This window comes from Heterodontus francisci, chromosome 1, assembly GCF_036365525.1.
Source record: "Heterodontus francisci isolate sHetFra1 chromosome 1, sHetFra1.hap1, whole genome shotgun sequence".
Classification (NCBI taxonomy): Eukaryota; Metazoa; Chordata; class Chondrichthyes; order Heterodontiformes; family Heterodontidae; genus Heterodontus; species Heterodontus francisci.
This window is the reverse complement of record NC_090371.1, coordinates 181724546-181740304: the sequence shown is the minus strand read 5'-3', so window position 1 is coordinate 181740304 and position 15759 is coordinate 181724546. Positions and strand designations below refer to the sequence as shown.

The following is a 15759-nucleotide window of genomic DNA, read 5'->3' as shown; positions in this document are numbered from 1 at the left end:
GAGGTTTACAAAGTTATGAGCGGCATGGACAGAGTGGATAGTCAGAAGCTTTTTCCCAGGGTGGAAGAGTCAGTTACTAGGGGACATAGGTTTAAGGTGAGAGGGGCAAAGTTTAGAGGGGATGTGCAAGGCAAGTTCTTTACACAGAGGGTGGTGAGTGCCTGGAACTTGCTGCCGGGGGAGGTGGTGGAAGCAGGTACGATAGCGACGTTTAAGAGGCATCTTGACAAATACATGAATAGGATGGGAATAGAGGGATACGGTCCCCGGAAGTGCAGAAGGTTTTAGTTTAGGCAGGCATCAAGATCGGCGCAGGCTTGGAGGGCCGAATGGCCTGTTCCTGTGCTGTACTGTTCTTTGTTCTTAGATCACCCAGGGAGGACCCACTTATGCCAGTTGGTAACCTGGTATCCCTGATCTGATTTGGCATACAGGCCCCAACAGCTGTGCAACCTGGATGCAGAACCCTCTTTAGGGTTGTCAACTGTGATTGATGTAATCCTGGAGGTTTCATTACACAATTTCCTGTCTCCCACTGCCCCACCCCAGTGCTCCCACCATTGGTCTCCCCAACATATCCATCTTCATGGCATACTGTCTTCCCACATCAATTGGAAAGCATAAGAGAACTCTTCATAACTCAATTGGATGAATCGGCAATGTCAAACAGCCTTTCCTCCTCCAACTCCATATTTTTTGGAACTAATAAACAGAAAATGAAAAAAAACATTTTTTTTAATGTTCCAAAGATTTTTTTTTTCTCCCTGGTGCTTGTTAACATTAATCTTTAATTCCGGGGGACTCTAGGGCAATCCTAGGGGTTTGGCAACCCTCCTCCTCTTGCATCATAGGCTATGTAAGGTGTCACCAGAGACTCCATCCATTACAAAGCTAAGCAGGAATTCCCTTACAAGATCAGGATCTGCCACATCCGGGTCTTGACCCAACGTGCAGTCCTCACACTACATTGCCACAGCAAGTTATGGTAGCAGTGTGGTGGAAGGTATCAAGATATTCATTCCTTACTTTAATTTCGCAACTTCCACACTCTTTTGCATCATTCACAGCAGTTTGTGGTGCATACTGTACTCCTGAAGATTTGACAATTGAAATTAGAGATGATTCACTCTGCGAAAGGAGAGAAATATAAGCTGTACATCAGCATATCTGAACAAAAATCATTTACTTCTTCCTATTTTCTGACGGTGTTTGTCAGAATTCTTATAGAAGAGATTAAAATATTTGAGCTAGAATATAACCAGTAACATAGATAAGATTTAGATGTATATTTTGAATAAAGAATATTAGACAAATACAATTGTTTTAATGTTTCTTAACCATTGTACAAATATTGCAATAAAATCCTCACAGCAACTGCAATTTTTTGAAAAAACTATATATACTTATAGACATTCCTAACCCTTATAAATCTACAATGTTTTTATTTATTTTCAGGACGCAAGGCAGGCATTTATTGCCACACCTAGTTGCCCTGAGAAAGGAGATGTGGGTCTTCACCTAGAACCACTGCAGGCCTGGTGCTGATTGTATTCCTATGTAGAATGCCCGTCTGCCCCAGTGTGCTGGATTTTTGAGTTTGTTCTGGTGATTTCAGTGGGCAACGGTGGCAGAGGGGGTTCTGTGTTCCCCTCCCCCCAGAAAGAATGTAATTGTGCCACCAGCAGCCCCTTTTTAAAGATAATTTAAACAAAAATCTACATTTTTCTTCAGGGCAGTCTCAGCCAAAATTTCCAGCACACTCCCATTGAAGCTCTAAGCAGGTGTGAGACAGAAAGACTATGAATTCTCAGACCTTACATTTTATAACAAATATAATACAAGGTTACTTGAAGCACCATATCATATTAGGATTAAAATGATCCTGATATGAGTCATCTCACTGAGTGTTTCAGCCACTTCAAGCTTCCAAATTTTGACTAAAAATCGCATTACAATTTAACCTAATTATTTTAATGAACAGACCAGGTCAAACATCAATGTTTGGCCCTGACTGGCTATAAAAGAATTTTTGGTTTAATCGATCAAGGGCTGAATTTTATTCATGTGAGTCTAATGTTACAAAGCAACAGTAAGAAGTTGGAGGCAAAGGAAGCCACTTAAACTATCAACATAAACTGGCTCAGAGCACAAAAAGAAGTCAAATTACAGTTAAAATGTAGCAGCTTGATAATAAATAATACAACATTAAACCAGAAAACATAGCAAAAAGGGAAAAAGAGAAGAGAAGACAGGGAAAGTAGAACTATAGTTTACTTTTTGTTTTATTTGAAAAATATTTAGGAATATATATTTTGCTAATTAGCATTGTTACAGTAATAAAGGTTCTTGTGACATAAGTAGTAGTATTATTGGTCCAAATGCTTTTTCAGCATCACAGTGTGTGAACTGAAATCTGGAAAGAAAAATTGCCTGCACAGGAAAACAGAATTCCCTGGTACTGCTGACAGTCAAAGGATTAACAACTACAAAGTGCCTTTATTCTGTTAATGGTTATTAAAATTAATAATAAAAAGAAAAATATAGATTATGCTGTATTTTTAAATGTTCTATTAAGAGTCTGCAGTGGATTACCCAACCGTAATTCAAATGTCTTGTTATGAAAGCTGGAATTTTAAACTTTGTATATCTCCCTTTTTCAGTAAAACAAAACATATTAACTGTTGAAGAATACTTATCATATCTATGTAACTTAGACATTTCTGGAAGGCAAAGCATTCTAGCGCTACTGACAGCTGCAGTCAACCACAACACTGAAGGATAAATTGTCCGAGCTCCAGGAATTTTGAAGTTCTCTGATGGAATGTGAAAATCAGAGGTTTAGCTGTCTGTCTCTCCGTGCACATTTTCCATATGAACCTTGAGGTAATCATTTCTTGTAAACTTCTTGTGACAGAGCTGGCATTCTGCCATTGGCCGATTTGGGTTGTGTGTCAGTTTGTGCCTAATCAGCATTTTTTTTAAGCTGAATGATAAGTCACAGACCTGAAATAATGGAGAAACAAAAGAAGTCAATGAAAGGAAAAACACCAGATATATCCCAATCCAAGCCTCGCTACTTGGTACAACAAAGGCACATTAAGTAGTGAGTACATCAACAACAACTGATGTTGAGAAATCACAACTAAATAGGGTTTATGAAAAAAATGTTCTCTTTAGATGGCAACAGTGCAAGTTTGGAATTGTACCCACTGTGACTGGATTGTTTCTTATCAAAATAATTCATGTTTTGTTGACAATTCAAGCATTTTTCTATTAATGTAAGCATGTTTATCTTTTCTGTGAGTTTGGAGTGGCATGCAGAGTCTCAACAATCTGCTTGTAACTGTTTTTAAATCACTGGGCTGGAGACCAGTTCAGTTTTAATCAGGATTCATTGCCATTGCCTGCATCATTGTTCGGCAAAACTTTGATGGAACACTGGCAGGAATCAAACCATCTTGCTATAGATCAGTACTGCATAGTTGATAAACTCTAACTATAAATTTCGATTGCCAGAGCTGTGAAGGAGAAGCAAAACATACAAACATGCGAACATGTGAATTAGGAGCAGGAGTACACAAGAACACAAGAAATAGGGGCAGAAGTAGACCATATGGCCCATCGAGCGTGCTCCGCCATTCAATATGATCATGGCTGATCTTGAGCTTCAATTCCACTTTCCTACCTGCTCCCCATATCCCTTGATTCCCTGCGAGACCAAAAATCTATCTATCCCAGCCTTAAATGTATTCAATGATGGAGCATCCACAACCCTCTGGGGTAGAAATTTCCAAAGATTCACAACCTTTTGAGTGTTGTAACTTCTCCTCATCTCAGTCCTGAATGATAGTCTCAGGATAAGGGGCCAATGTCCCCATGTTCTAGATTCCCCAACCAGTGGAAACAATCTCTCAGCTTCAATCCCTTTCAGAATCTTGTATGTTTCAATTAGATCACCTCTCATTCTTCTAAACACCAGAGAATATAGGCCCAATTTACTCAGCCTCTCATCATAGGACAACCCCCTCATCCCAGAGACCAATTTAGTGAATCTTCACTGCACCGCCTCCAGTGCAAGTATATCCTTTCTTAACTGGGGTGACCAAAACTGCACACAGTATTGCAGGCGCAGTCTCACCAAAGCCCTGTACAATTTTAGTAATACTTCTTTATTCCTGTACTCCAATCCTCTTGCAATAAAGAACTACATGCCAGTTGCCTTCCTAATAGCCTGCTGCACCTGTATGTTAACTTTGTGCGTTCCTTGTACGAGTACCCCCAAGTCTCTCTGAACATTAACACTTAACAGTTTCACACCTTTTAAAAAATATTCTGCTTTTCTATTTTTACGACCAAAGTGAACAACTTCACACTTCCCTACATTATACTCCATTTGCCATCTTGTTGCCCACTCACATAACCTGTCTATATCTCTTTGCAGCCTCTCTAAATCTTCCCTGCAGCTTACCTTTCCACTGAGCTTTGTATCATCAGCAAACTTAGATACATTACTCTCTGTCTCTTCATCCAAGTCATTAATATAGAGTGTAAATAGCTGAGGCCCCAGCAATGATCTTTGCGGTACTCCACTATTCACTGCCTGCCAACTTGAAAATGTCCCATTTATGCCCTCTGCTTCCTGTCTGTTAACCAATCATCTATCCACCCTAATATATTACCTCAAACACCATGAGCCCTTATCTTGCCTAATAATCTTTTATGTGGCACCTAATTGAATGCCTTTTGAAAATCCAGGTATACTACATCTACTGGTTCCCCTTTATCTACCCTACTAATTACATCCTCAAAAAACTCAAATAAATTTGTCATACAGGATCTCCCTTTAGTAAAACCATGTTGACTTGTTCTAATCATACTATGCTTTCCAAGTGCAATGTTAAGACTTCTTTAATAATAGTTTCCAGCATCTTCCCAACGACTGATGTTAGGCTAACTGCCCTGTGGTTCCCCACTTTCCCTCTACCTCCTTTCTTGAACAGCAGTGTAATATTTGTCAACTTCCAATCTGATGGGACCATTCCTGAATCTAAGGAATTCTGGAAAATCAAAGCAAGTGCATTCACTATCTCTGCCGCTATGTCTTTTAGAACCCTAGGATGTAGGTCATCTGGTCCCAGGGACTTGTCAGATATTAGTCCCTCAAGTTTCTCTAATACTCGGCCCCTTGAGCCTGCTCCACCATTCTCTCAGATCATAGTTGATCTGATTGTAAACTCAAATCCACATTCCAGCCTACCCCCAAAATGGATGGTTGATGCCATTAATTTTTTTTTGGCCCTGTGTGCCAACAAGCACATGTGACACTGCGGCAATGCAACAGATCACTAAATTCAACTCACTGCTCAATAACCCAAAATAGCCCCGGAAGATCTTAACTCTTCTGTACATTAGAATCATAGAGTCATAATGGCACAGAATGAGGCCATTTAGTCCATTGAGTCCATGTTGGCTCTCTGTAGAGCATCCAGTTAGTTCCATTCCCCCACTCTATCCCAGTAGCCCTGCAAGATTGTTTCTCTTAAGTGCCCCTCCAAATTCCTTTTGAAATCATTGATCGTCACCACTTCCACCACCCTCATAGGCAGGAGCTCCAGGTCATTACCACTCACTATACAAAAAAAGCTCTTCCTTACAGCCCCCTGCATGACTTGCCCAAAACCTTAAATCTGTGTCCCCTAGTCCTTGTACCATCAGCTAATGGGAACAGCTTTTCTTTGTCTACCTTGTCCAAACCTGTCATAATCTTGTACACCTCTATCAAATCTCCCCTCAATCTCCTTTGCTCCAAGGAGAACAACACCAGCTTCTCCAACCTAACCTTGCAACTAAAATTTCTCATCCCTGGAACCATTCTGGTAAATCTCCTCTGCACCCTCTCAAGAACCTTCACATCCTTCCTAAAGTGTGGTGACCAGAACTGGACCTAACCTGAGCTTGAAAAGGTTCAGTATAACTCCACTGCTTTTGTATCAATGTCTCTATTTATGAAGCCCAAGATCCCATATGCTTTGCTAACTACTCCCTCAATATTTCCTGCCACCTTCAAATATCTATGCATGTAAATGCTCTCCATGGTCTTTGCTTGATCTCTGCTCTCTCTCCAGAGGGCTACCTTTTAAGGTCACTCTGTCCTTGTACACTATTTAGAACTGTGCCATTTAGTCTATATTGCCTCTCCCTGTCCCTTCTACTAAAATGCATCACTTCACACTTCTCTGTATTAAATTCCATCTGCTACTTGTCTGCCCATTCTACTAGTCTACCCATGTCCTGTGCAGTCGATTAGTATCATCGTCACTGTTTGCCACACCTCCAAGTTTGTATCATCTGTAAATTTTGAAATTTTACTCTCTATTCCAATATCCAAGTCATTTATATATGTTTAAAACACAGTGGTCTGAGCACTCGGGGAACACCACTGTCTACCATCTTCCAGTCAGAACTAGTGTGATGAAATAAACCATGAACTGGAGAAATTATGAAATAAAAAGTCAACTGTTAAACTGAGCCACAAGAAAATGGGCATATCTGTATCACAAACAAAATGGAGTAGAGAATAGGTGACCCCTCCTGTACTGTCAATAAACAAGCCTGTCTGCAAAGACAAAACTCATTAACTACATCTGAATTAGCTCTGAGGAGAACCCCTTGAAACTGAAAGGAGCCAATTACATTTTGATGACTCTGAGATACAGGAATGAACTAACAATGGTCCTGTAGACAGACTGACTACACAGCCCAAACCAAGATAGATGTAGTAGCACCATTGTAACAGAATGGCCCCCATCCAGATGCCAACAGATAGCAATGGTTTCCATAACTTGGACCACTGTGTGGTCAAACCAGGGGAGAGGGCCCTGTGTCACCTGACAGAGACTCAAATGTGATGGATTTTGACCTTAAAATGTAGCCCTCTGGAGAGAGAGGGGAGATCAAACAAAGACCACGGAAAGCCAGTTCCAGGCAAAGGTTGTGAGATGGGTCCAGCTAAGGAAGAATCCCTGCTGCTGATACTATATCCCAGCTTGCTGTAGCAGAGAATTTACAAGGTGACTACTGCCTCGGGACTGAAGTTTTAACCACCAGAAATCTACAACACTTTAGCAAGGTCACAACTGCAAATATCCAGGCCTGCACTTTTGAAAAGACTTTCCTCCCAAGAAAATTGTGTGAGCAAGGTATAGCTCATGGGGGACAGTAGCAACAAGGATACGAAATTGGTTCAGTGACAGGAAACAGAGAGTAGTGATTAATAGATGTTTTTCGCACTGGAGGAATGTTTGTAGTGGAGTTCCCCAAGGGTTGGTGTTAGGACCCTTGCTGTTCCTGATATATATTAGTGATGTAGACCTTGGAGTACAGGGCACAATTTCAAAATTTGCGAATGATACAAAACTTTGAAACATTGTGAACTGCGAGAAGGAAAGATTAGAACTTCAAAAGGACATAGACAGGTTAGTGGAATGGGCAGACAAGTGGGAGATGAAATTTCATGCAGAAAAGTGTGAAGTGATTCATTTTGGTAGGAAGAACATGGAGAGACAATATAAAATAAAGGGTACAATTCTAAAAGGGATCCAGGAGCAGAGGATCATGGGAGTATATGTGCATAAATCATTGAAGGTGGCAGGACAGGTTGAGAGAACAGTTAATAGAGCATACAGCATCCTCAGCTTCATTAATAGGGGCATAGAGTACAAAAGCAAGGATGTTACATTAAACTTGTATAGAACACTGGTTCGGCCTCAATTGGAGGATTGTGTCCAGTTCTGGGCACCACACTTTAGGAAAGATGTGAAGGCATTGGAGAGAGTGTAGAAAAGGTTCACGAGAATGGGTCCAGGGCTGAGAAACTTCAGATACGTAGATAGACTGGAGAAGTTCAAAGAGCAATCCAGGGTAAGAATAACTAACTGGAGGAAAGCCAACTTCAATGGGATAAAAACGGAGCTGGGGCTAATAAATTGGAGTCAAAAGCTGGCAGGAAAACCAGTAGATGAACAATCTACAATCTTCAAAGAAGAGATAGTTTGGGCACAGTCAAGATATGTTCCTTCAAAGGGGAAAAGTAGGGCAAACAAATCCAGAGCTCCCTGGACATCAAAAGAGGTAGAGATTAAGATAAAGAAGAAAAAATGTGCTTATGACAGATGCCAGGTAGAAAATACTATTGAGAACCATGATGAATATAGAAGGTCCAGAGGGGAAGTGATTAGGGCGGCACAGTGGTGCAGCGGTTAGCACTGCAGCCTCACAGCTCCAGGGACCCGGGTTCGATTCCGGGTACTGCCTGTGTGGAGTTTGCAAGTTCTCCCTGTGTCTGCGTGGGTTTTCTCCGGGTGCTCCGGTTTCCTCCCACAAGCCAAAAGACTTGCAGGATGGTAGGTAAATTGGCCATTATAAATTGTCACTAGTATAGGTAGGTGGTAGGGAAATATAGGGACAGGTGGGGATGTTTGGTAGGAATATGGGATTAGTGTAGGATTAGTATAAATGGGTGGTTGATGGTCGGCACAGACTCGGTGGGCTGAAGGGCCTGTTTCAGTGCTGTATCTCTAATCTAATCTAATCTAAATGAGAAGCAAAGATAGAGCACGAAAAGAGACTGGAATCTAGCATTAAGAGAAATCCCAAAGTTTTCTATTGGCAAATAAATAGTAAAAGGGTGGTAAAAGGAGGAGTGGGGCCGATCATGGACCAGAAAGGGGATTTACACATAGAGGCAGAGGGCACTGCTGAGGTATTAAATGAAAACTTTGCATTTGTCTTTACCAAAGAAGAAGATGCAACCAAGGCAATTTTGAAAGAGGAGGTAAGTCAGACACTAGAGGGGTTGAAAATTGATATAGAGGTCTGTACTTGAAGTGGATAAAGCACCAGGACCAGATGAGATGCACCCAAGGATACTGAGGGAAGTGAGGGTGAAAATCGCAGAGGCACTGTCCATAATATTGCAGTATTCCTTAGACTCCGGGGGGTGGTGCCAGAGGAATGGAGATTTGCAAACGTTATACCCATGTTCAAAAAAGGGTGTAAAGATAAGCCTAGCAACTACAGGCCAGTCAGTTTAACTTCGGTGGTGGGAAAACTCCTAGAAAAAATAATTTGGAACAAAATCAATAGTCACATGGACAAATGCAAGTTAATTAAGGAAAACCAGCATGGATTTCTTAAGGGAAAATCATGTTTCACTAACCTGCTGGAGTTTTTGAGGAGGTAACAGAGAGGGTTGATGAGCGCAATCCTGTTGATGGGGGGGTACATGGACTTTCAAAAGGCATTTGATACAGTGCCACACAACAGACATGTGAGCAAACTTGTAGCTCATGGAATAAAAGGGACGGTAGCAATATGGATACGAAATTGGCTGACTGACAGAAAATAAAGAGTAGTAGTTAATGGATGTTTTTCGGGCTGAAGGAAGGTTTGTAGTGGAGTTCCCCAGGGATCAGTGTTGGGATCCTTGCTTTTCCTGATATATATTAATGACTTAGACCTTGGTGTACAGGGCACAATTTCAAAGTCTGAAGATGATACGAAACTTGGAAGTATTGTGAACTGTGAGGAGGACAGTGTAGTACATCAGAAGGATGTGGACAAGTTGGCTGAAATGGCAGAAAGGTGGCAGATGAAGTTCAAGGCAGAGAAATGTGAAATGATTCATTTTGGTAGGAAAAACATGGAGAAACAATATAACATAAAGGGTACAATTCTAAAGGGGGTGCAGGAGTAGAGGAAACAAGGTGTATATGTGTATAAATCATTGAAGGTGGCAGGACAGGTTGAGAGAGCAGTTAATAAAGCATACAGTATCCTGGGCTTTATTAATAGGAGCATAGAGTACAAGAACAAGGAAGTTATGTTGAACTTGTGTAAGACGGTCTCTGCTGGAGTATTGCATCCAGTTCAGGGCACCGCACTTGAGGAAAGACATGAGGACATTGAAGAGAGTACAGAAAAGATTCATGAGAATGGTTCCAGGGATGAGGAATTTCAGTTATGAAGATAGATTGGAGAAGTTAGGACTGTTTACCTTGGAGAAGAGAAGGCTGAGAGGTGATTTGACAGAGGTATTCAAAATCTGGATAGAGTAGATAGAGAGAAACTGTTCCCACTCATGAAAGGATTGAGAACGAGAAAGCACAGTTTAAAATATTTGATAAAAGAAGCAAAAGTGACATGAGGAAAAACCTTTTCATGCAGCGAATGGTTAAGATCTGGAATGTGCTGCCTGAGAATGTGGTGGAGTCAGGTTCTATTGAAGCATTCAAAAGGGAATTAGACAGATATATGAAAAGGAAGAATGTGCAGGGTTACGGAGAGAAGGCGGGAGAATGGAACTGAGGGAACTGCTCTTTCAGAGAGCCAGTGCAGGCACGATGGGCCGAATGGCTTCCTTCTGCACTGTAACGATTCTGTGATTCTGTGAAGTTGGGACTGTTTTCTTTGACGAAACAAAGGTTGAGAGGAGATTTGATAGAGGTATTAAAAATCATGAGGGGTTTGGACAGAGTAGATGAGAAAAACTGTTCCCATTTGTGGAGGGATCGAGAACAAGAGGGCACAGATTTAAGGTAACTGGCAAAAGAAGCAACAGCGACGTGAGGAAAAACATTTTCACGCAGCGAGTGGTTAGGATCTGGAATGCACTTCCTGACAGTGTGGTGGACGAAGATTCAATCGAGGCATTCAAGAGGGAATTGGATTTTTGTCTGAAAAGGAAGAATATGCAAGGCAACGGGGAGAAGGCAGGGGAATGGGACTGAGTGAATTGCTCTTTCAGAGAGCCGATGCGGACATGATGGGCCAAATGGCCCTAGGTAACCTTCTCCTTCGGGGAACTGGCGCAGAAACAATGGGCCAAATGACCTCCTTCTGTGCTGTATTTCTGTGATTCTCTGAACTCAAAGGCACTTCTTTTCATTTTGCACTGAAAAGTAGAATCCGTTTAGGGCTGAAATACGTTGAATAGTCAGATTTCGTTAAAAAGCAGCCTCGTGAGCATGCTGGAGAAAAATGTCTTATTTATGATTTCCCCGTAGAATTATTGAATTGTACAGCACAGGAGGAGGCCCTCTGACCCATCATGTGTGTGCTGGCTCTTTGAAGAGCTATCCTATTAGTTCCACTGCCCTGCTCTTTCCCATTAATCCTGCAAGTTTCTCCTTTTCAAGCATATATCCAATTCCCATTTGAAAGTTAATATTGAATCTGCTTCCACGATCCTTTCAGGTGTGTATTTCAAATCATAACAACTCGCTGTGTTAAACAAAACACAACGTTCCTCTGGCCTCTTTGCCAACTATCTTAAATCTGCAACGTCTGGTTACTGACCCTCCTGCTGATGGATACAATTTCACCCTATCTACTCTATCAAATCCCATCATAATTTTGAACACCCCTGTACTAAATATCACCTTAACCTTCTTTGCTGTAAGGAAAATATTCCTGGCTTCTCCGTTATCGCCACATAAGTGAAACCCCTCATCCCCAATACCATTCTGGTAAATCCATTCCGCACGTTATTTCTCATTGATGAAGGGTTCCTGAAAGTATGATGGTGCCACTTAGGTGCAGATGCATGAAGTGTAGCAAGGGAACATTGCCCTTGTTGGCACTCAAGGGCATCTTCCCTGGAGAAGAATAATCCAAAGCACCTAGTTCGGTAAGTCGGTAACTGCCAGAGTGATTGCTCTCTGAAGCACCCAATGCATCCAACTGCAATTGTATTGGATGATATGAGACCTGTGGAAAGATCCTGAGGTAATACTACTCAGTAAGAGTACTAGAACTTGTTTAAATCATACTGTTTAACCCTTCCAAAGTGTTTATTTATGGCCATAGCATAGCATGCTTACAAGCTCCAACTTACATTTAAATTTGCTGCTATAATGTAATCTCAACAAAGCTCCACACCACAAATCCTTCCAACACACCTGAACTTCATGGTACATGTTCATTTACTGACTAACACAATTGTCTGCAGGTTGGGCACATGTCTGCTACTGTACATTCTCCATAAACTAACATATTACATCTCAAGGCACAAGTCAGGAGTGTGATGGAATACTCTCCACTTGCCTGGATGGATGCAGCTCCAACAACACTCAAGAGGCTCGACACCATCCAGGACAAAGCAGACCGCTTGATTGGCACCCCATCTACAAACATTCACTCCCTCCACCACTGACGCACAGTGGCAGCCGTATGTACCATCTACAAGATGCACTGCAGCAACACTCCAAGGCTCCTTAGACAGCACCTTCCAAACCCGTCACCTCTATCAACTAAAAGGACAAGGACAGCAAATGCATGGGAACACCACCACCTGCAGGTTCCCCTCCAAGTAACACATCATCCTGACTTGGAACTATATTGCCGTTCGTTCACTGTCGCTGGGTCAAAATCCTGGAACTCCCTTCCAAACAGCACTGTGGGTGTACCTACCCCACATGGACTTCAGCGGTTCAAGAAGGCAGCTCACCACCACCTTCTCAAGGGCAATTAGGGATGGGCAATAAATGCTGGCCTGGCCAGCGACGCCCACATCCCATGAATGAATTTTAAAAAATCTATCCTTGCAGAGAAAAGCAGTATATAGAGGGTAATTTTGCACAATTGGCAGGGAGCGCTGCTCACCAGAGGTACATGCAGATATTCAGGTGTATGTGGCACAAGGTGTTCCAACCAATTCAATTAAATGATTTGAAAAACAGGCACAGCACATTCCAAATTTTCAATATGCCAGGGGGCAAGGCTCCTCCTTGATGGGTGTAGTGAAAACATTATTCCTATAATGCAAGAAAACAGACAAATTGGCAAAAGGCCTACAAATGATATGCTGCTGAGGCGATCACTTCCACATCTTTATTCCGAGAACATCTAGGGAGTAGAGGAAGGCCAAGCCAGAGTTTCCTCGAAGCTCAGGCTAGAACAAAGAACAAAGAACAAAGAAAATTACAGCACAGGAACAGGCCCTTCGGCCCTCCAAGCCTGCGCCGATCCAGATCCTCTATCTAAACCTGTCGCCTATTTTCTAAGGGTCTGTATCTCTTTGCTTCCTGCCCATTCATGTATCTGGCTAGACACATCATAAAAGACGCTATCGTGCCCGCTTCTACCACCTCCGCTAGTACTGTGCTGTCCTTGTTATGTCTTGTCCTTCATCTCTCTCTGACATGAAGTAGACACACAACCAAAGAAACATCATACGCAAAATGCAGGAACAGATTCTGTTTGTAGGTTTTTTTTTTAGAGCTGGCAATCTAACCAATAGAAAGAAGCTCCCACAGATTCAGTTAGAGAGACTAAAATATTGATAGGGAACCTAGTGCATGAAACAAATTGGGAGCCAAAGAGTTTGGGAAGGCCTGATTTTTCTAGTTCCCAATTGCCAGAGACAAAAAAACAATTGAAGGAAACTTGGGACAATGCTTTTTTTTTAATGCATTCATGGGATGTGGGCATCACTGGCAAAACTAGCATTTATTGCCCATCTCTAATTGCTCTTGAGAAGGTGGTGATGAGTTGCCTTGTTGAACCGCTGCAATTCATTTGGTGTAGGTACACCCACATTGCTGTTAGGGAAAGAGTTTCAGGATCTTGATCCAGTGACAGTGAAGGAACAGTGACATAGTTCCAATTCAGAATGGTGTGTGGCTTGGAGATGGACTTGCAAGTGATGGTGTTCCCATATGTCTGCTGCCCCTGTCCTTCTAGGTAGTAAAGATCATAGGTTTGGAAGGTGCTGTCGAAGGAGGCTTTGGTGAGTTGCTGCAGTGCATCTTGCATATGGTACACACTGCTGCCACTGTTTGTCAGTGGTGGAGGCAGTGAATGTTTAAGGTGGTGGATGGGGTGCCAATCAAGGAGACTGCTTTGTCCTGGTGTTGAGCTTCTTGAGTGTTGTTGGAGCTCTACCCATCCAGGCAAGTGGAGAGTATTCCATCACACTCCCAACCTGTGCAATGTAGATGGTGAAGAGGCTTTGCAGAGTCAGGAGGTGGGTTACTCGCTGCAGAATTCCTAGCCTTCTGACCTGTTCTTATAGTCACAGTATTTATGTGACTGGTCCAGTTCAGTTTCTGGTCAATGGTAACCCGAGGATGTTGATGGTGGGGGATTCAGCAATGGTCATACCATTGAATGTCAAGGGAAGATGGTTAGATTCTCTCTTGTTGGAGATGATCATTGCCTGGCATTTGTGTGGCGCGAATGTTACTTGCCACTTATCAGCCAAGCTGATGAATTGAACTTTCTTTACAGTGTGCTCAATAGCTATAGTAGTGTACAGTAATTATAATGCTCATCCTCCTTCAAGGTCTTCTATTTTCACTCCTTCTTCACTTTTACCACACATTGGACTTGAGTGTCAGTCAGAATCAAGGCCCTGAGACTGTTAGCGAGACTTTGCATCAGCCACAGTGCCTTTCAATTTCAGTCCTATAATCTTCCAAGTTTGTACTGCTCTTGAGCCAACCCATAAGGGGCATGTAAAATGGCTTGGCAGCAATAGCCCTGCTCAAATTGAATACATCCACCTATAGTATATGGTTAGATGACTGGTTAAATTATAATGTAAGGAACAGACTGGCTCTTTGCTAGACCGCAGTTCATTTTTCACCACACAGAACCAATCATAACCCAAAATGGGCTGTGCTCTAAAGCTTCTGAAAACCAGAAAGTTTAGGCGTGTAACTTCTCAACCTATAATTTTGGAATCTGGCAACGCATCAAACAACCAGTTATTGTTAAATAAAGTTGATCTCCCTAAATGTGTGTTTTTGAACATGAAAGGGAATGCTTGTTCTTTGGGTTCTTTTTGTAACAGAAATAAATCAACCAGTGGAAAAATTGTTTTTAATGTCTACCTTCCATCTCCGATAACTGGGTTTTACCAAGTTCAGTTCAGCTCATAAAGAACTTAGAAATACAGTAGATGTTAAGTATTGCATTACTAAGTGCAATACATATGGTCAATGCAGTAATTCAGTTTCCTTGGATGGGAAACTGGGCTTGGTAGCACCCATTATTGGTGTGCTAAGAGTTCTCTTAGAGTTTCAAAATGATGCCCATGATGCACATGCACACTTGTGAAAGGAAGTGCATAGGATGCTATTTTGGTGCAGGCATAGTGCGCATGCAGTGAACATATGCTGGAACTATGCAGAGCAGGCAAATCATGATGTCAATAAGCATGCAAAGCTGATTTGATGCTAACACTGCAATTCTGCAGCTCAATGCTCCAGCTGACACCCTCGCTTAAGCTCACATAACTAAACACACTTTAAGGCGCCCCCACCCAACCACCCTCTCTCTCCAGGAGCACTATTTAAAGGGATCACTAACTACTTACAAGTTAGTTGCTGGTGGATTACTTTTGGCTGCTGTTACAATTCTACAGGTTTTTGGTGATTTCCATAGTTGTTTCAAGTTTCAAAAGTCTAGAAGGAGTGGTACGGTAGGTACTTTTTGCTGACTTGAAGGCTTCTGCAAAGACTTGTTGCTCCTAGACACATAGGCATTCCCTTTGGAATAAAGCATGACTGGAAGAATGAGCCTCAGCCACATACAGCAGGACAAGCTGGTGGAAAAGGGAGGAGGAGAAGGGATCTGAGCAAGAGGCCATAAAAGCCCAGGGTGTCCAGACAGCAATTCTCCACCCAGAACTTCAGTAAGGAACAATGTGTCAGACGTCTGTGCTTCACTAAGGAGGGCCTCACTGAAATATTCCAATTG

At 42.1% G+C, this 15759-nt stretch overlaps 1 protein-coding gene across 2 annotated transcripts in view; it reads right to left on the bottom strand.

Moving 5' to 3' along the window:
• Nucleotides 1-2254: 2254 nt before the first annotated feature.
• The window catches only part of prdm5 (PR domain containing 5), a 342995-nt gene continuing 329490 nt past the window's right edge, over nucleotides 2255-15759 (bottom strand). For both annotated transcript variants that reach the window (XM_068039250.1, XM_068039260.1), the window contains one exon: nucleotides 2255-3003. In XM_068039250.1, coding sequence (XP_067895351.1) covers nucleotides 2839-3003 — 165 coding nt within the window. In that variant the 3' untranslated portion in view covers nucleotides 2255-2838. The remainder of the gene's footprint in view (nucleotides 3004-15759) is intronic.